The sequence below is a fragment of the Spea bombifrons genome, chromosome 7, assembly GCF_027358695.1.
Source record: "Spea bombifrons isolate aSpeBom1 chromosome 7, aSpeBom1.2.pri, whole genome shotgun sequence".
NCBI classification, from domain to species: Eukaryota; Metazoa; Chordata; class Amphibia; order Anura; family Pelobatidae; genus Spea; species Spea bombifrons.
The window spans coordinates 38,780,493-38,801,738 of NC_071093.1; the positions used below are offsets into that span (position 1 = coordinate 38,780,493).

Below are 21,246 nucleotides of genomic sequence, written 5' to 3' on the forward strand. Positions count from 1 at the left end.
ACACATATTTCATATAAAACGAACTGCGTGACGCTTGAAAACTTCCTGACCCGCTGTTTAGTGATTTGCACTTTATGTAAAGGTTTACCCTCTGTAATACTAACACGGGCAACCAATCCATACCAAATAAATCTAAAAACGGGGAAAATTGCATATTTGAGGCAGATGGCTTTCATTTGATGAGCGTGTGGGTCTGGAAAGGAACTCATTTCTGGAGGGTGCTGTTTATGGGAAATTTGAAGGAGGCTGTTGCCATTCTTCTGTTAAGAATTTCCATGCGTTTTCCCAAACTACAGTCTTCGGGATCCTGTGTTGCTCACCACAGTTAAGAAATCTTTTATTTACTCTCACACAACACATGAGATCCTGTTCAAAGAAAGTCAATGAGTCCAAGGGACTGTAGTCACATGAATCTGTACAAAGGTTGGCATTATATGTATATATATATATAGGCCAAAAAGACAAGCCCAACTCCCCTCATAAAAGGTCTTCCGGGACTCCGCATTCTCAGTTGAAACACCATACCCTCCGTATTGATATTATTTCTTGTAAATACAATTAATTTCCATAAACAAAGCAATAATCATCCAAAACTGAGAAATAAGTTAGGCCAAAAGGCTAAAGGGTGAACCCATGCACTTACCAGCACTTCCAAGTGACGTGGCATGATGTACCTCTAATCGATTCAAACCAGTGGAGTAGGTCCACGTAGACGCACTAAGTTACACTGTATGACAAACAGTAGTTGAACCCCCCTTCTAATTATTAAGTTTTGGTGTTTCAGCCGCTCCCATTGCTGACAGGTGTATAAAATGAAGCACATAGGCGTTCATCTCCATAGACAAACATGGAAGCAGAATGGGTCGTACTGAAGCGCTCTGTGACTTTAAACATGGCGCCGTCATAGGATGCCACCTTCGCCACAAGTCATTTCGTGAAACTTCTGCCCTGCTAGATCTGCCCCGGTCCACTGTAAGTGCTATTATTGTGAAGTGGAAGAGTCTAGGAGTAACACCTGCTCAGCCATGATGAGGTAGACCACTCACACTCAGAGAGCGGGGCCATTGAGAGCAACTCATAAAGGTGTGATGGTCTCCGCATACTTAAGACAACTGATAATTGGAGGTTTGGGGGTTTCAGGGGGTGCTAAATACCTATTGTTTTTCATTCCCTGCTGTATAAATAAATGAAATCATACATAGCATTTTTGTATTTTTTGGATGAATGTAAGGAGGTTTATTTGATCCATGCAGCGTTGGAGTGCTTTTGAGAGTCTGACATTTTAATAAACAACTATTTTAAAATACATTTGTAAATGGTGTTTATGCTTAATAAGTGACAACATTCTTCCTAAACCTTTAATTATTTATTAGTTTTTTTTTAAAAAAGGTGCTTGTACCATAAAACACACAGATTTGCTCTCTTTGTAACTTGAAAAATGCATGTTTTATTGATAAAGAAGCCTTTGTACTGCAAGAGTTTAAATCTTAATCTGTATGATTGCTGTAGCCAGTAGGTTAAATTGGTTTCTTGGAAAGAAGAGACAGTCTACAAAATACTAAATATATACTTACTGCACCGTAAAAGTGAAATACAGAATAAAAAGGATTTAGTACGGCTTGGACGGGTTTATTTATACTATACACAGTTTTGCCCCCTATTTTTTCATATGTATATACTTTGACAGCTGCTATCAGCTTTCGATGGCTGGACATTTGTAATTGATGCTATGCTTTTCAGATACCAGATCACCTGATTTTTGGTTGCTCTGCATTGCATAGTTTTACGATTCCTGCTTGAACACAGATGTCCATAAGCACTAAGGTCCGATGTATGCTAAAGGGGACACATGAATCTCTAACTGGGTTTCATAAAAAGACACAGATGTCCATCAGTTGCAACCCCTGATGTCCCCTGAAAGTCTCAAAAGGACTTGGTTGTCAGGATGGTGCTGAAAGTGGCCCTGGTTCTTAAGTCTACAGAATATTTAGTAAATAAGGTCCTTCTAATTGTTCTCTGTGCAAAGCAGTAGACCTTATAGTAACATCAACAGCTTCTTGTAAATGGCTCTAGATCCCATATGCTAGCAACGTTGGCGGAAACTTATCCGATTTGACCCAAAGTCTCTGGGTTTCCTTCAGTGACTGTGGAACTTTGTGGCTATGTGTGTGTCCTCTTCGTGCCACGGCAGCACACCAGCGCATGCTCAGCCTGGGTTCCCACAGACTGTGCCAGGAGCTCTAGCACATTTTACTTAAATAGAGCATCTCTACTATAGGGGGATACAATATACAAAAGTAACAGTAACATCAGCACATGTTAACACCTGTCGGTACATCAGGAGAAGAGTACACTGCGCCTGTGAGCTTACAATCTACTTTGTAGAGTATGTGAAGCCAGCCTCTCTGCTGCACATACAGCCTACGTAATACTCTGGGGCCGATACCATAGCCATGATGGGGTGTATATGTGTGTGTGTGGGGGGGTAAGATAATATAATGATAACAATACTATAAATGTAACATATTTTTAAAGTGAAATACAGTGTAAACCTATAAAAATGATCAGTGACCTCTGTTAACCCCGTTCCCACAGCCTTCCCAGTTCCAATACAGAGAGGGAGCCCTCCAAGGGCAGGGGTAGGGACAGACATAGGATGCTGGGCATTGTAGTGCCCGGTTCCAACTGCACGCATATGAAAGAACATGTTATACTTATAAAGAGATACACGTTACTGACAGTGTTCTCCTCGGTAAATTCTTTATGATAAGCATCACTTTATTGAAGACACAACTAATCAACAATATAAAAAGTAATCAACCTGGCTTAATGCGCAGGGTCACATCATATATTAAACATTTAATTATGTTTTTATTGTTCAACCGCAGCAATTCATCTCTCAACCAACAATATATATACTTTACGAGACGTCTAACTTTGGATGAAGTGAATGCCGATTACAATTTGGTTTGTTTATTAATTCCTCAATTATTATCTATAAAATCAAGTAAAACCCATAATAAAATTCAATAAGTGCCTGCTGAAGCCAGCCAAGTGAATTTCAACTCCAGTGGATTCATAGGTCCAAACCAAGACGTCGTATGGGATAGGCATATGGCTATCTTTTATCTAAGACCCAGGACTAATTAAGATTGATGCTGTACGTAAGGATTAGCAGAGTCAAATTGTGGGCCATCCTGCTATTCCGGTGATTCTGTTTTGCAGAGGAGGAATAATCCCCGTGGCTGTGACTATACCTTATTGTTGAATAACACCAAATCTACCTATTGTAAACTCGCATTACAGAGCGGCTACATCATGAGAGTGTTGGTGCAAATTAGTTACTCCGTAACTGTCACACTGCGCACACTATTGGCTTTCCAGCAGCCTTTTAATCAAACAGAATTAAAGGATAGTACAATGATGGTAAAATGGTACCAGGTTGACTGCAGGGCCCCTGACCTTCATTATTCCTTGTAAATTGTAGCTCCTCCAACGAAGGTTTCCTACTAACCAACTCATCAAGGAGGACACAGCATGCCATTTAGGATGGAGAACATGAAAACACTTTATTGGGGGGTGAAATGGGGCAAAACAATGTTATCTAGAGGAAATATGAATTGAATTGTCCTCCATTATATCCAACCAATGCGCTTCCATCACCGATTAGTTTAAACGCACAGTGGGGAGCAATAATCCACTAAATCGGAGCCCCACATTGTGTGTGATACATATATTAAAATTGAAGCAGCCAATAACTATATACAGAAGGGAAGGTACAATGGGACCGATAAATCGGAACACTGCCTGTCTTTTTAATTGAGCAAACAGGACATGGTCACCGGGGAGACATTGAGACGTGGGAGAAAAAAAGATACCTGCTTACAGGGATACATCTCCCAGTGGGGTTGGCACAGTGTAGAACATACATAACATTTACCAACACACAGTAACATGACCAAATCCTGTTATAGAGGGGAAACTGTTTTTTTGCTGCTGAAGCCCACCTTTGTGCAATTAGCCCTTTCAAATCCCATCATCTATTAGCAGCTCTTTTCCCCAAGAGGTTCTGCAGCAGCTGTTCAATATCCTACCAGTTCACACTCTGGCTCACCACATTTTCCTCTCTAGCCCCGAACCTGCCAAGCATTCAATCAATACTAAACACATTAATATGTTTTTGTTTTTTTGTACTTACACAGTGCAAAATCAATTGTTGCTTCCAGCCCCCTTTCTAAACGCACAGTAATTATATATATATATATAATATATATAATTACTATGTATATACTGTATATATCTATATATCTATCTATATAGATAGATAGATAGATAGATAGATAGATAGATAGATAGATAGATAGATAGATAGATAGATATATGTATATATATATATATATATGTATAATTTATATGATCACTATGTATATCCTGGATATATATATATATATATATGTGTGTGTGTATATAGTGCTGGATATATGTGTGTGTGTGTATCATATATGCCACTGTTGCAAATAAGATTGGGTTAAAAAGCAGAGGTTAGTATACATAGCTGTGCAAACCTTTGATAATCTTACGCCCTCTCCTTGTCCTAGCAGGATCTGCAGAAATACAGTGTATTAATGAAGCTCCTTCCAGCAGAGGTCTGTCCTGCTGCTATCTCTGTAACATTCATGCAGCCAATCTCTGTACTCTGACGTTGGGAAGGTTGGTTCCACAGCCTGGCTTCTAATATTTAACACTCCCACAGAAGGCTGGATCCAGACACAGCATTGCTAGCCAGTGTGTAGCTCTAAGCGGAGAAAGGCTTTCTCTCTCTCCCTCTCTGCACCTGCCAGAAGACCTTCCCATTCTACCCTCATTCCTCCTCTGCTTCCCTTCCCCACCTGCCTCCCTCCAGCCCTTATCTCAGATTGCTAAGAACCAAGAAAGCAAATGATTCTCAAGAAGATCCTGCAGCTCTCTCACTCTGTGCAAGATTTCAGCTTGTGTTGCAGTAATGTCTGCAGGCAGCCAAAGCCACTTGGCTGCAGCTTCAAGTAAATCTCTTTGGTGACAAACAGCAACATCCTACCAGGACCCTGATTGCATGGAGATCTGTGGATCCCTCTGTAGGAGAATTATTCCAAAGCCAATGGTTTTCCGAATCTTGTGCAGAAGACCACAGCCCTGCTTCTGTATTAATGGGTCAGGATGAAAAGCAGATCAGTGCTTAATACAGCTAAACATTCTGGATTGTCTTCATCTGCTTATGTGTTCATCTGCTTTCCCTGCTAATTTATTCTCCAATCTATTTCTTCTTTTTTTTACATTCCTTATTGCTGCTACTTAGACAAACATTCCAGCTTCTGTATCTTGAAGACCCCATTCTGCAATCCCACTTAAAAAAGATTGTATTTTTATTGATTCAGTTGCAAGAGCATGGATACTTTTTATTTATAAACATCTACATTTTAACCTTGAATGTTTTGTCTTTTTTTTTCTGTATATGTTTGTGAACAGCTTTTTCCATGAAAAAGCACTTTATCAATCCAGTTTATTGCAGAATCGTGGTTTAAAAAAAAAATTTGAAGCTTGAAAGATGAAGATGATACTAGTTCGCAAGTTTAGGGTTTTGATATTAATGGTGTTTTTGGTTGCTTGCACAATGCATATTATGATAGACCTACTACCAAAGCTGGAGAAGAGAGCTACAAGGAGTGATGGAGATCTGGGATGTTCTTGTACTCATAATCTCAATGAGGACTCACAAGGATGGGGTAAACAGAGACCCAAGAACACAGCTGAGTCAGTCTGGCCCAATAAACATACACTGAGAATCTTACAGGACTTTAGCAGTGATCCTAGTTCTAATCTGACATCCCACTCCTTAGAAAAGATAACAGGAGTCTTGGACAAAACTGAGTCCTTCAAGAAACTGGACCAACGTGAGATGATCAAAGACTTGAATAGTAAACAGCTCATCCATGATGGGAATATAAAGATACATCCTGGGATGGGATACTCCAGGCTGGCTGCTTTGTTTCAGCATCCTCTCTATAAGAGTAATATCCCTGACTTGACAGAAGATGATGTCTTATTTAATGTCAACAGTGATATAAGATTTAACCCCAAAGCTTCTGAAAACCAAGAATGGTAAGTGTATAAAACCTGCCTTTACTACATAAATCCATTCTATGTTGATTGTGGCTGCATATCACTGTTCTCTATTTTGCCCTTAATATTTAATGAATATTATATTAAGAAAAAATACATTGCAAGGTAAAAGTTAAATTATTATTTTTTTATTTAATGTTGGGTAATTTACAGTATGACAGTAATATAATTTGAATGATCTCAGAGATATTTAAATCCAGGAAGTAATTATTCTGTGAATATTTTGTAATGGATTTTGTGAAAACTGTCTATATAATTGTTCGTATAGTGCCAACATATTCCATAGTGTGGCTCAGTGGTCCATGCCAGCTGAATCTAGGTTTGTTACCGGTAAACCTTGCATACAATTAAAATAAAGGGAATAATTTCCGCTTTCTAATATAAAACAATAATTAGGGCAAACTCTAGAGTCCTGTTTGCAAATCACTAGCCATAAAACACATTTTATCTAGAATTTAAAGGAGCTGAATTTTATAAAATAGGTGACAGATGAGTAAACGTTCACTTTTCCATCTATTACGTAGACTAATTATATATATATACACCTAAAGCTGGGAAAAAAAGTATTTTTAAATTATATTTCATACTTTAAGTATTTGAACACTGAAGGCATGAGAAAAGCCATTTTATTTCCTAGCCTTTGCTCACCTAAGGGTTAAAAATTGTCTATATTCAAAGCAAAGCCTGTTAACCCTTAAAGGTTGAGATTGACACGGAAGGAAGCGGCTCTGGTAAATTGGTGTCAGTTATAGATGGGGTAATGGGGACCAGTAAAGAAGGTGACAACTCCCATAATTGCTTTTTAAAATAGCACCCATTGCCATTTGATTGACATGTTATTGTCTCAAAAGAGCCGCATTGTAACACACTTATGTCTTGTAGAAACCAGATAATTGCGAGATATAAAATATATACCTGTGCGATGTTTAATAGACTGTTTCTAAAGTTTAAAACAACAAATTAAAATTCTATTATACTGTGGCGAGAATGACTCTTAATTGTACTATATTTGTAGTCTGATATACAGTAGGCTTAGATTATTACATAGAGATATATCCGTATATTCCGCACGTATATCACTATTCATAATGCTAATCGCTCTTAGATTATGGATACGTGGTAATTGAAAATAAAATTTGAGCGTAGTTAATTATGATTGCTATTACCAGCTGTGTCCCTGAAGATTAATTCAATCGTTCATTTTCCTGGTTTCTATAATTATAATAGTGAATTAAGATGTATTGCTACACCCAGGACCAGGCCCCAGGTAAAAAGCCCAAAGCATGTCTATGGCTAATTATATTTATATTAAATGACGTCAGCAATGGGTTTAAGATGGAAAGTTCATCACAGCAAATATTATATATATTATATATATTTAAAGGGAACATCCCCGTCCCTATAGGGATGCTTTATATTTGTACTATAGTCCAGAATACCCTTAAAGATCTAGGTCTATCTATATCCACATAAGATGCAAAATACCTGAACATGATGATCTCTGAGTATTTTGTGTCATGATGACATCATCAACCGCCCTGTGCATTTCGCAACATCTTAATATAATGCAGTTTTTTTGCCCTAATTAAGTCTAGGTAGCCATCATTCGGTGGAAATGTAACCTGTGGCCTGGCTTGACATGCTTTTTCAAATAAGTGGATGAGGCTGATGGGAATGGTAGTCTAGCATATGTATACTACATGCTAAAATGTTGCCAGCGATTTGCAACAGCTGAAACGGAGCCGGATTTCTAGAGTGGTGGCTGAGCAAGCTGAGAGTTGTAGTTGTCTTCAGCCTAGCCCATAAAGCTACCGTTTTAATCCAGCACTTCAATTATCTCATTTGTGCAGCTATGAAGAACCTAAATTAAGTGTGCCTCTGTTGTAGTCAATGAAATATCTGTCAGGGGCATGGGGTCATATTATATTTTATATCACGGATGATTAATAATAACCCCACAGACGGGCATGCGCTGACCCACTTCTTTGCCTTTGCTTTGCACTCACAGCGTGTTTTTTTTTTCTTCTTCTTCTTCTTAAGGCAAAATGTAGCTAATGAAGGCAATGGGGATGAGCAATTCCTTCCGACCGGAGAAGCCCATGTAGATTCCTACCCAAACTGGTTGAAATTCCATATTGGTATTAATCGCTATGAATTATACTCTCGACAAAATCCTGCTATCGTTGGGTTGCTTCAGGACCTATGCAGTCAAAAAATCACCAGCGTGGGTAAGCGAATGTTATTTCTACCTTCTCGTAGCTACTTTTCCAGTGGTTCTGCATTTATAGAAACATAGAATTTGACGGCAGACAGCGCTGTAAATACCTGAATGGTCGGGATGCTCCCCTCTGGCACTCATGGGGTTAATCTTTTAACCGTTGAACCCACGAGGCTCCAATATAAGTGAGACCTTGCGTCTTTATTTGCGGTTATAAATTAAACCATGTGATGCTCCCTGGAAGGTTACATACACATTCTTTGTTTAATGTATCCTGTTTCGAAACAAGTCGGTTTTTTTTTAGAACCGGCGTTGTTTGTTTCAGTCGAAAAACCCTGATTCACGCTCGCTGCGTAAACTGTATGTTTAAGTAGTTTCTGTTTTCGTACAAAATTCTTACAGTTTTCTCTATTGCTAAAAAATGATGGAGAGGAGAAAAAAAAAAGCCTAGAAAGTTATATCGTTATAAAGCTGCAGCAATAAAGAATGCAGACAAGTACTTTATTATGTCTTCTTTTCCTGTCCACAAACTCTGACGTGAACCATTGCTGGAGCCGGCGAGTGATGAGGAGTGAGCACATACATGTACATAGCATAGGTCAGGGGCGTCCAACGTGCGGCCCTCCAGCTGCTGCAGGACTGCATCTCCCATAATGCTCTTTCAGCTAAGGGGCTGGCTGAGGAGGATGGGAGATGTAGTCCTGCAGCAGCTGGAGGGCCGCAGGTTGGACGCCCCTGGCATAGGTAGCCCATGTAGTTGATCACAGGGTATGAACATACTCTACATAGATAATGCATGTTCACACAAGTATAGCACCTTTTTGTACTCAAGTATCCGATTTATTCTAGTTTAAATGCATTAAAATAGAGATATTTCTATAAATCTCAATGTCATTGTATTTGTAGTGGGAAGAACGCCTGTGACATCACAATTTCTGATCCCTGCATGCTAGCAGGGATCGGGATTTTCTACCAGTATACTAGCCGGCTGATCTTGCAATAGATGAGCTGGCTGAACGCGATCTCCTTCACACGTGTCTAGGGCAGCATTATTTTCTTTTTTTGTTAAATAATTTTATTTCTATTAACAGAGAGGCTGCCGATGACTCAGCAGGCTTCCCTTCTTCCCATACAGCACTTATGTATAGAGATGATTCCCACAGATTCCCCTATACACGGAGTCTACCTTTAAGTTATCGCTCCCCTGTTATGAAGTTGCTGATTGTTGTTGATTGGTCTATGCAGCCACTATAAACGTGGAATCAGAAGAAGGGAGATCCTTTCAGGATAGAAAACGACTTAGATGTTGCCAGTTGTGCCACCTTCTGCCACGTACCTCTGAAACAATGATAAATAAGCAAAAAAAGGGCAAGATAAAGATGATTTCATGATCATCAGGTTTGTGCACCATGGATACCGCCACGTAACCGAGAGTTATGGGATTCCAAACACTACTGGAGAACATATGGAATTTATATCAATACCAGAAGATTCCCAGTTTGCCCATTTAAGAGATTACCTCTCCCCAGACATTATTAATAATTAGCAGGTGCTGAAAGTACGCTGGATCCTAGCGAGATGTGCTTTGTGATCAGATGTGTTGAGATTCGACACAGGGTGCAGGAAGCATATCTCATTAACCTTTTAGGCTACGCTACGTTATCTCAGGGGGTAAGGTGTTACCCAGAATGACATCATATAGCACGCGCACTGGTTTTTCTTTTTAATTGCCTTTATTTTTGTTAGATGTAGAAGGGTATAACCGTACAAAAGTCAAAGTTTTGTTTATCCTTTTTTTAATAATTTGCCACATTTTTTTTTTTTTTACCCAAGACTACCCTTTGTACTGTTCGCAGCTGAATTCCGGCAGCGTGTAATCTGCCGTGTGTGTGTTCAGCATATATTGACATGCACAGTGTCAGGAGAAAGCCGTTTTTGAAGCTAACATCTATGTTGGATGTGTCTGCCGCTGACTGTTAATGATGCTGATTCCATAAACAATGCATTTAGCGGTGATGTTACCCAGCAGCCAAAAATCCCAATTTGTATAAATTCACCTTCTCGGTATGAAAAAGCTACCATAGTCATCCTAGCGTGAAGACTCAAACAGACACGTTTAACCGGAACATGGCAAACATAGAATATAAGCAAAAAAGAACAATGGGAATCTGTAATGAACTCCAGTATAGATGCAGAGAAACATAGAAACATAGGATTTGATGGCAGACAAGAACCATTTGGCCCATCTAGTGGCATAACCCTTAATCAGTCCTTGGTCTTGTCATAGATTCAGCAGCCTTATACCCATCCAGTGCATGTTCAAATTCCCTCAACATCTACCACTTCTGCTGGGACGCTGTTCCACTTATCTACCACCCTCTTCCGTAAAACTTCCGTACGATACATCTAAACCTCTGACCCTCTACTTTTAGATTATGACCTCATGTTCTAACGTTTCTCCTCCTTTATTCAATCTCTTTGTGTATTTAAATGTTTACATCATACCCCCCCTTTCTCTTCTCTCCAACAAGTTGTACATTTTAAGATCCCTTCCTCATTTCATATGTTTGAAACACTACTATACTTTGTACCACTTTGTATCCCTGATTACTAAAAGCTCCTTTTTTTTATTCTTATTCTACACTGTCTCTTTAAATCTTCCGAACGTTTATATTTTCTGGCCAGTTAAATGATGTCATGGTCCTGAGTAGATGTGGTTTATGGATCGCTGACTATGGCACACCCAAAAGACACTCGGGGCTTTATCACAAAAGAACTTAAATTATAAAACATGATTTATTCCGAACACTCTTGATCGTAAGAGTCACAGTTGGCAAGAACACATCCCTTTCACACATAGTTTCCTAATCATACGCATCTTCAGGACACAGAATGAGCAGACTTAACCCATTGGGTACAGCAGAGCTGTAACATGGGTTCTTGGTTCTTATGTCAAGTTAAGGTCACATCTGCTCCTGGCGGTGCCTGGAGCAGCTGCCCCTCATGCCACGTAGATGTGAAAACCCTGGGGTGAAGCATTATGTATAATTTAATACTCGCATGGACCAAATAATCTTGACAAGGTACAACAAGGCTTATACAATCCATTGGTGACATTGCTTTTATATTTCATATGGTATGTGCATCATGTGGTCCTTGCATTTACATTTAAGGTGTTAACATTACATTTCATACTATTACCATACCTCCCAACTGTCCCGATTTTCAGGACACTGTCTTGCTAAACACTCTCACTGTCCCACTTTTGGGCATAGTGGGAATCATGAGCTGTTTGCAGCATTGACCTCAATCACAATTCCCACATGGCCACCCAACGGCGCGTTTCAGCTTAGCACCGGTAGGTGGCCAGACAGGTAAGGTAGGTGGATGGATGGTCCTGCTTACCTCCGACCCCAACACCCAACCAAAGGTGTTTTGACTTGGACACCTGAAATGTTGGCAGTATGGTACACAACTATACTTCAAGCTAAACAGCCATGATGGAAATCAAGATGGAAGTGACTTCATTATGACCAAGTCCATTCTCCATTCTTTATTCATACTGACTGCAGGAAAAAATATATCTACAATTCTTAAAAAGCTATAATGTTGGGAAATCTGGATTGAATAGTAACTGCAACTGACCGCACGTTACAGCGCAAGATGTCTGTAGCAGCATAATATCGTATATTATATATTGAGTATAATATCTCTTTTTTAAGATTTCTAATGCCAACGAAAAAGAGCAACAATCAAGTGAACTGTCTGACAAAAGCAGGCGTATCGGCGCTGCCTGCTTTATCTCATTTTGTAGTTGTTTCTGCAATATGACATCTGAATATCTTGTTCAATTAGATTTTAATATAAAACAGCCACATGTGAAGAGTGGGAGTTTATTACAGAAAGCGCCTTCCAAAAACATCATCATTCCACAGGGTTTTAAAGAAGCAAATAAGCTTCACCAGTGCGTGAATCCTCATAGCTACCAAGTGTCCTTGTTTATGAGGGACAGTCCTATTCCGGGCCCGAATTCGTCCTGCTACTAAGTCCCTCTACTCTTGAAGTTAACCAAATGACGAAAAGTCACAATAATATGAATGGGGACAGTGAAAAAAGTCTATAAACGAATGCCATAAAACTACATTATTCTTCTTGACACATTGGAAGAATTTGAACATCAGTGGGATAGAAATAAAGCAATCTGGAATTAAAATAAGAACCAAGGACTGAATAAGGTCTGAGTCTTTAGATCAGGAAAAACGGGCAGACTAGACAGCTCTTATCTGCCGTCAAATTCTGCGTTCCTATGATATCTTACTCGTTTACAATAGCTATCGACAGACCACAAAGCCGTATGGAAAGCTTGGATAAACTACCCACACCTTTAACCACACCTAGATAAAACCAAAGTATTCCAGCTTTGGTAATTTAATGTTGGGAGGTATGTATCTTGTTTCAACTAATTAGAATCTAATTGACAAAGTCTACTTATCTTTTGAGACCCCCCCCCCGAAACCTTTCGATAAAGTTAAAATACTAAATGGTTAAACAGATAAGAGACATCTCCCAAAGCCCAGTGAAGTCTCTGTATTGTAACTGTAATAATGAAACATGTTTTTTGTAGAATATAAGATAAAATGTTGCCCTACGCAGACGGTGATAATTTAAGCCTTAGGTTGTTTGCCAAAGTAAAAATATTTATCTAACCAGTGGACTAGTATATTCTATCATACCTCTGAAACTGGTTCTTCAAGTGGAGACAGACTGCCAGGTCTTATTCATTTCACTCGGTGTAACTATAGATTGTGTTCCTTGTAATAATGTATTGTATGCGGGAAACCTGGCCAAGTTTGTGCATCACAGAAAGCCATCAGGATGGCTCCCACCTTCCTCATTACATTTTAGAGTTTTACCCATGTAATCCTGTTAGGATGTGTGTGATGGGGAATGCTATTGTGTGAATATGTGTCTTAGGGTGTGTTAGTATGTGCGTCTGGTTACGTCAGTGTGTGAACATGTGTCTTTGTCTGGGTATGATGTGTGTTTGTGTGGGTATGATGTGTCTTTGTGTGGGTATGTTGATGTGTGTTTGTGTGGGTATGTTAGTATGTGAACAAGTGTCTTTGGATATGTTAGTGTGGATGACTGGGTGTGCTAGCGTGTGTAAGTGAAAGTGTGTATAGGTATGTTACTGTGTGCTACTGTGTGTTATGTGTCTTCTGATATGTTAGCGTGTGTGTTGGTATTTTAGTGTGTGAACACAAATCTTTGAGTATAGTAGCGTGTGAGTTTGGGTATTTTAGTGAAAGTGTGTGTCTGGATATATTAGTTTCTGCTTGTGTGTTAGTGTGAGTGCCCCTTAAAAAGGTCAGGCTCTGGATGTTCCCCTGGACCTCACTTAACCTTGCCTCCTCGTGGAAATAAGGGAGATAGAGGTAAGTCTATCTCGGGGGGGGGGCATTGACCTGTTGCCCCTCAGGTTCGTCAATAAGCAATACTAACTTAAAAAGATCTTAATGGATCTGAAAAAAATGTGCCCTCACTATATGTCCCATCTAATTACATTTCTTTATAGAGTCTATACTTTTACATTTAATTTGGTCAACAAAGAAAAAGGTGTACATTTTCATAAACTTTCTGGACCTCAGAGGTCTGTCCTTCCTTAAATCTGTAAAAGAGACTGAAATATTATATAACTTTCCTTCCTGAACAAGTAACAGCTATATACATCTTCTTTACATATATACAGCTACAAAATGTATCATTCTTCTGTTTGTACGTGAAAGCATAATATATCTTTTACTTTGCTAGAATCCTAATTAGCCCCTCACTTCGCTTCTGTAAGCCAAGTGAATCCTTTCGACTCCAGCTTGCTAACCAAAAATACCCGTTTGACTTTAACCGTCTGTAATGAATGTCTTTAATCCTGAAACATCATTCCGTTTTAATCCCGATTACTCTATTACCTTCACTTTTCTTTAATCCGCATTACCTTTTTTTGCCTTCGTTATCCTGGTAGGGCAGGACAAATCTCTGGCTCCTAACATAGCAATTGCTTAACGTTTTCTTCTATTGATCTCTTATAATTGTTTTAGAATTTAACAATTAAGTGTAATTCTATTATCACACAAATGCCATAGAAATTATTGTTTGTATGTCCATGCTGAGATCCGGTGAACTGAATAAGATTTCACTACGATTAAGAATCTTAAAGGGGCTTCAGTATATTTTAGCTTCTTCTGTTATCTTTTGTTACCCCGTCCATGAGGCCAATGTACCTTTTTGCTCCATGCCCTTTGTATCTCTTTATTAACTCCCTGATAAAGACAAGATACGTTAATAGTACATAACATATTTGACTAACACACACTCCGCAAACATTAATTCACTATGGCACGGGGGCTGAACTGTTTTCTGTTTGAATCAGATAAGAACAGCAAAGACAGGAATGGGCCCTGCAGCATGGACCATGGATTTATGATATGCGTGCTGGGAAGGAGTTCTCAAGGACTTCAGATATATTTGATCAATTAAGGCTATTTACACTAATAGTTATGCCTTATAAGAGGACATATGGTCAGTTATGTATTTATGGAGGTTGCTTTCCAAGGCATGTCGCCCAGCCCTACCATCTTCTCGTCCTCTGCCCATCTTCTTCACACATGGTGCTATTTAGATGGTTGGAGATACATCCGTAGAGTACTGATCTCCCCAGTTGGCTCAGTGAGAGCCCAGTAGAGCAATTTGCTTCTGGTGAAGAGGTCCAAATGCTACCTAGCCATAGGCAGACTAGAATATGCAATTGCGTGTCCTAAGAATCTTTAAATTTGTTGGGCAACATTAGTGGTTGGTTCATCAAATAACAATTAGACACTAGAATTATTAATCAGTTTCTAAGCTAAATTGGGCAGCCATTTTTTTTTTTAGCAAATTTGATTCTTCGTGGGTTGAAAATAAATATTGTCACCAGGTGGTTGGATGAGTCACTGAAACATATTGTTTTTTTCCCGTTTTTTCTTTTTTTCCTGTCTTACTGGGAACTAGGAAAGGGTACATTCAGGGATCATTAAACGTTTCATAAAATATAAGGAGCTGATGTAAAATCCTAAAGGCCGTCAGGATTTGTCCTGCCCTGGACCTAGACAGGCTGTTCCACCTATCTACTGAATTTCAGGAGACAGAATACAATTCTAGATATGCTATCATTTACTTGTCCAACATAAGAGTGCAAGTAATGTTTTATCCAAATGGAACACCAACTTTGCTACAACAATTCTATTTACATTGATAAAATAATGTATTCTTTAATGGTAAGAATTAAGCAGAACTCAAACCAGTCAGGACCTAGAAAGAGCAGTTGTAACAGAATCGTCTGGACAATAGGCAATATATCTGTACCAACGGCTTCTTCCGTTAAATAAGCAGCGCTGTTTTCATATGAGAAGGAAAGTGTGGTTTTACAAACTTGTTGTGAAACTTGGTGAAATACGGTATCATTGATTTATTTATGGAGAGAGGAAGCCGTAAACCTGCCTGATACTAGGAGATTGATTAACATTGTAGTGACGAGAGAACAAGAGGGGCCTTTCAAAACAAGCCAACAAAAGCCGTTTGGATTCTATAATGTTTCATGTGGTTAGAATAAAAATCACTTAATCTTGGTTCAGGGAGCAGAACGCTTTTAAAGAGCTATGCCATTGTAGATGGAGGTCTGGTTAGGCTAACGTGCAAGTATGCGGCAAAAGGGTCTTTTGGTGGCAACATTTAGAACTGTTTTTGTCTAATGCAGGGGGACTGATGAATTGTTTACAAGAGGTTGTTACATCTAAGTTTCAAGTCTAAACTTTGCCTTTTCTGGATACGATCAAAGGAATACACCTGCAAAAAGAAGCACTTGAAGGCAGTGGCATATTAATCTTCGGCGCTGTCCTAGGCCTAACTCAAGTAGTGCCACCAGCAGCCCCCCTACATTGCCATCCTTTTTCTGAGTGCTGGGGTTTGACGTCGTATCCCAGGGCACCTACCTGTAAGGTCTCAAGAGAACGGGCACGAGTATACTGTGGAGGATGTGCCGACTCAGCACAGTCCAGCATAGCGTTAATGGGCCGGTTGGGTAGATCAGTGGCCAATTGCAGTTTAGCTCCAATGGTACTTTAGCCAGCTGCTATCGATCGAAAAGATTCGGACCCAAGTGGTTCTGTGAATTTTTTATCTCTCTAGGAAGCTGTTTTGGGACATTTGTATCAAGTATAAAAAGCTTTAAAGGGGAACTGTCGCCACCCTAGCTTTCGGCATAACGAAAATCGTTTTCTAAAGCTACCTATAACTTTCTGTAATTGCTATGGAAGTATATGGTTTAACAGCAGAGGATTATTATCTCATCCCAGCTTTCTTGAGTGAAAGGCTACTAAAATACCTCCAAAACTACAGCGTTTGTAGAACAGGGAGCACCAGTTTTAAGAAGTGACGTTAATTATGCTAAAAGTTGCGATGGGGACATTTCACCAGCAATCAACATTCACTCCTACGACACAGAAACGCAAGTGACTCCTCTGGTGCCTCAAGGGTAGAATATCACGTTTAAAACCAGTTTGGCCTGATTTTCAAACGTCTCCATTGACAGTTGAGTTTTTTTCTCATACCTCAGTACATACCTATTGATATGTGCTTCAAACTTTCCTTAAACTTTCCTTTTCGATGAAGAAAGACATAAGTTCACGTATTAGTTCCTGACGCCCGCTTTTTACCCTTAGGCTTTTGCAGAGTCTCTTCAATTGCCACTAAGGGAGCTCTGGTGAAGGATAGATTTTCTGTTTTATAGCTATAGCGGGTTTGAAGCAGCGGGTTCAGACACCACAAAAAAAAAAATCAATGCTCTCAAGAGTCTGTATGTTATAGTGACGTTAAGTTATTTATCTCTACGGAGGAATTTTGTGGGGCTTGGAAGCACTTTGAAAAATTAAATAGAACTTTGAATAAACTTCTGTTCAGAAGCAGACATTTTTTTCTAGGCAAGCACGGATACATAATATTATTGCGCAAGATGTGAAAATATACAGTTATTATAATATCTCCGTTTCCATGTACATTGTATGTGTAATATAGCTGTAGCATGTTCTTAACATAACGGGTTTGAATGGATTGTGGAATAGATCATAGAATCTTATTTTCAAGTCAATTTGTAGGTTCAGTAAAATACAAACACTATATCCAACTAGAACATTTGAAGAACACCTTCAGAAAGGGTCTCAGGATGACTAAGATCACTGATTATTGTTGTCTATCGGTGTTCAGATAGCAGTAGGTTTTTTGTTCCATTGAATACTGGGTGCGTTGTCCATTATTACATGGAGAACATGTGTTGGCTACCAGTGGTCCTGGTCTGACTTTTAAACATTGGAATTCTTATCCAACAGACAGTTCTGGAAGCTGAGAAACTTGTGTTCCTCGGTCTCAAGCTCCACACTAGGTATTTTGGTGGTTCTTACTTTGCTCTGATCGGTTTCCGGAACAGGCAGAGATAAACCTACAGAATAAACCAGTCTAACTCTTTAATTGTTCTCGCTAAACTGCTTGGACTAGTTTGAAATACTATACACGGTGCACAATTGCTTTGTGTTGGCTTGTAAAGCAGGTCGCTCTAAAGAAGTATAATATCTTTATGCTCCCACCTGCTTCCTCCGATCTTCATGTTTGGCTTGTTCATCCTGCCTTCATTCTACTTACTGTACGCCTATGAACTTTGCTAAGAAATCAATTGAGAACTGGTTTCTTTTGGCTTTTGTGAACGTAATAATGTCAAATGTGAAAATGTCAGAGAATGCAGAGCTTACCACAGGGTTCTGAGAACAACAGTCAGTATACAGAGAGAAATATTTATGATTGTAGCCCAAGAAGGGCCCAAGAATAATTTCACATACTGTGTATGCCATAACATGTGTAAGGAGAATACGTTCCAAAGCGGAGGGTTTTTTACGCTAGAGGCACTGAGAATGTCGCTTCTGTGTCATAAAGGAACACATGTTTTTAACGATTTTGTCCTGTTTCCATGACACGATAATTCAGGTAATCTGTACACAGTTCTATTTGCCAAAACTAAAAAGACAGGAGGGAAAAAAACATAAACCACGATTCACATCTTATCACATGGCATAGGTGTCACCATAATGCCAAATTTAATTTAATAATAAACCCAAATATATATATATATGTGTATGGAATAAAATGTATAGAGAAAACAAAGAAAAACTTCCAGAAATGTACAAAAAAAAAAATAATTTTGGGACAATTAAACAATAAAAATATAATAGCATCGCTAATTATTGAATAAAATAAATATGTAAATTAAAACGCAATCATTTTAAATATTTCTGATTGTATCAGCAGACACGTATTTTTTCTAACCTTGAATATTACAATTAAACTATATTTTAGTTTATGTGAATTTTTCGAACCAGTTCAAAGTTTTTTTTTGTCAGTTAAAACTTTTTTTGGTCAGTTTGCTGCTCTGACTTTTTTTTCCCCCCTATTTATTACGGAACAGAACATTTCCAGGATGATGTTGTACTACATCTCAATAATAATGTAGGTTGTGGAGTCTCGACTGTTTCCTGTTTTGTTGTTGGCCTTAGGGTCAATCATTATTGAAATCAGTCAACTGGGAAGTTTTGGTACAAGCAACGTCCCCGTGGACAAAGAACCTAACATATCCAGGTTACTTTTTCTCTCAAAAGCATATCTTAAATAGCCTTCATTTTCTAATTATTTTCTCATTCCTTTAGGGAAATTTCTGCCAATGTAATAGAAAACATAGGTCAATAAAAGCGACAATCCACATGAGATTCTTCAGTAATGAATCAGTAATTAAGGTATCGAGATTTACACAAAATTTTGTTAGGAAAGCAGACATAGATTACAAGCCGTTTAACAGATTTACCGACGGTGTTCCCTCTAATTTTTAGTAGTTGCTGTGCGCAGAAATCTTATGTTGTGCAATTTTTTTTCCTGTTACAAAAGTATGCGCGCACGGAATGCTTGTGCAAACGTATTTCTGAAATTATTATCAAGATCATTTTTGGCACAGTCCTTCTCTCGTGGCTAATTAAACCCAGAGTCACCTCGCCCCCTCCTTCAGAGGTATAGATTAAATTAATAACACATGGAAACTGCAGATAAAGAGCAAATGAATAACATACAGACCTAGCCTTGCAGGTATAGATCAACTGAAAAATCACACGCAAACTCAGGATTGGAGGTATAGATCAAATAAATAATGCATGGGAACTCTAAATTACAGACATAGATCGCAGGTCGCACACTCCAAACTGGACCGGAAGGATTTTTTCACTTGATTTTAGTAGCCATAAAATAGATTAAAGGAAAGTGTTGTTGTTTTTTGTTTTTTACACTACTGTATTTTTACAATATTCACTATACCAATTATGAAGATCTAACCCAGGGAGATTTTATTACAGATGTACAAGACTTTTAGACACAGATTGCATGACCTAATAGAATGATCATCCCTGGCTGTGTTTGTACACCATTTCCACGGAATTCCATATTAGATTAATAGCCCTAAGGTTTTATTTACAGTAAGAAGGCACAGTATAGGACTCAATGGTTCGGTTTCTGAGCTATCGAGCTTAATGATAATTATGGTGCCTTACACTGCGTCATATATAATATAAAGAGATTCTGAAACAAAGTAGGCAAATCCATATATTGCCATGGTTGACATTTCACTAAATGACCTACTCATTGTCAAATGGGCCGAAGGGACTAGATAGACCAAATGGTTCTTTTATGCTGTCAAATTTGACGTTGATATCGAGATTGAATTTGAATTCTGTTTGCTTTCATGGGATGCGTATCATGCTATACCCGTAGAGAGCGCTTACAACCTTGAATGTACTACAAGGCGATGCTATACCACTCAGATGCTCAATGTTATTCTGATCACTCTCCAGGTGGACAGCAAAAACTTAAAGCGTGATGTCGCAATATGGTAGCTCCTACATACAGTCAACACAAAATGATAGAGTCCATATTTATAATATACTGTATATACAGCATATTGTACTTCTGTAAGAATTAGGATTGGGAGTAATCTTATTGTGCTAATGCCATTTATACCATCCCGGTCTTCTTTGAGTCTGTTATGTTGCGACATAGCCGGCACACGTGGTGTTTGGCATACTAGAACTGTTAAAAGCATATCTTGCAGGAACGCTTGTTTAAAGCATGTGCTCCGCATATGAAAACAGATAATTATGTTTTAAACTACCCAATCATCCGTAATGATAGTTTTCTGAGAAATAAACACTACTTTTCAAGTAAATCGCAATCAGCTGGGGGTGTCAGCAGGTTCCAGGCAGCATAAGACATGTTTTAGCTAGAAATCAAAGGGTACTTTCTATGTGTAATAGGGACTGCGTACGTCTCTGCAAAATGTGTCTGGAAACACGACATTACAGCAGGCTGGTAATGTGCTGTTTAGCAAATCTTTGTAACAAGTCTAGAAAGAGTCTTCCAATCCATATACTATTTAATGCCGTGCAAATCCATTACTGTCTTAAAGCGAACCGGTACCTTTTACAGTGCATACATGTATCAGTATATGTAATATATCTCTTTATTGGGGTAGAAGAAATGCTTAATATTATTATTATGCTTATCTAAATGCAAATACAGGGTACATAATATGTATTTGTGTTGGGGTATACAGATTACCGACATGTAAAAGAAGAAATGCCATTGCTTATCTAAATGCTAATAAGGGGTTAGCATGGTTATCCCTCCCCATTTTTTTTTGCTTCTCCCTTGAAGCTGATGGGTTAGACCCGCCATGGAAAGAAGGGGTGATGAGA

The 21,246-nt window shown here is 38.7% G+C and overlaps 1 protein-coding gene across 1 annotated transcript in view; it reads left to right on the plus strand.

Moving 5' to 3' along the window:
- The first annotated feature begins 4,782 nt into the window (after positions 1–4,782).
- FAM20C (FAM20C golgi associated secretory pathway kinase) overlaps positions 4,783–21,246 on the plus strand; it is a 67,313-nt gene continuing 50,849 nt past the window's right edge. The window contains exons 1-2 of the mRNA XM_053472320.1: positions 4,783–6,138; positions 8,200–8,387. Coding sequence (XP_053328295.1) covers positions 5,585–6,138; positions 8,200–8,387 — 742 coding nt within the window. The 5' untranslated portion in view covers positions 4,783–5,584. The remainder of the gene's footprint in view (positions 6,139–8,199; positions 8,388–21,246) is intronic.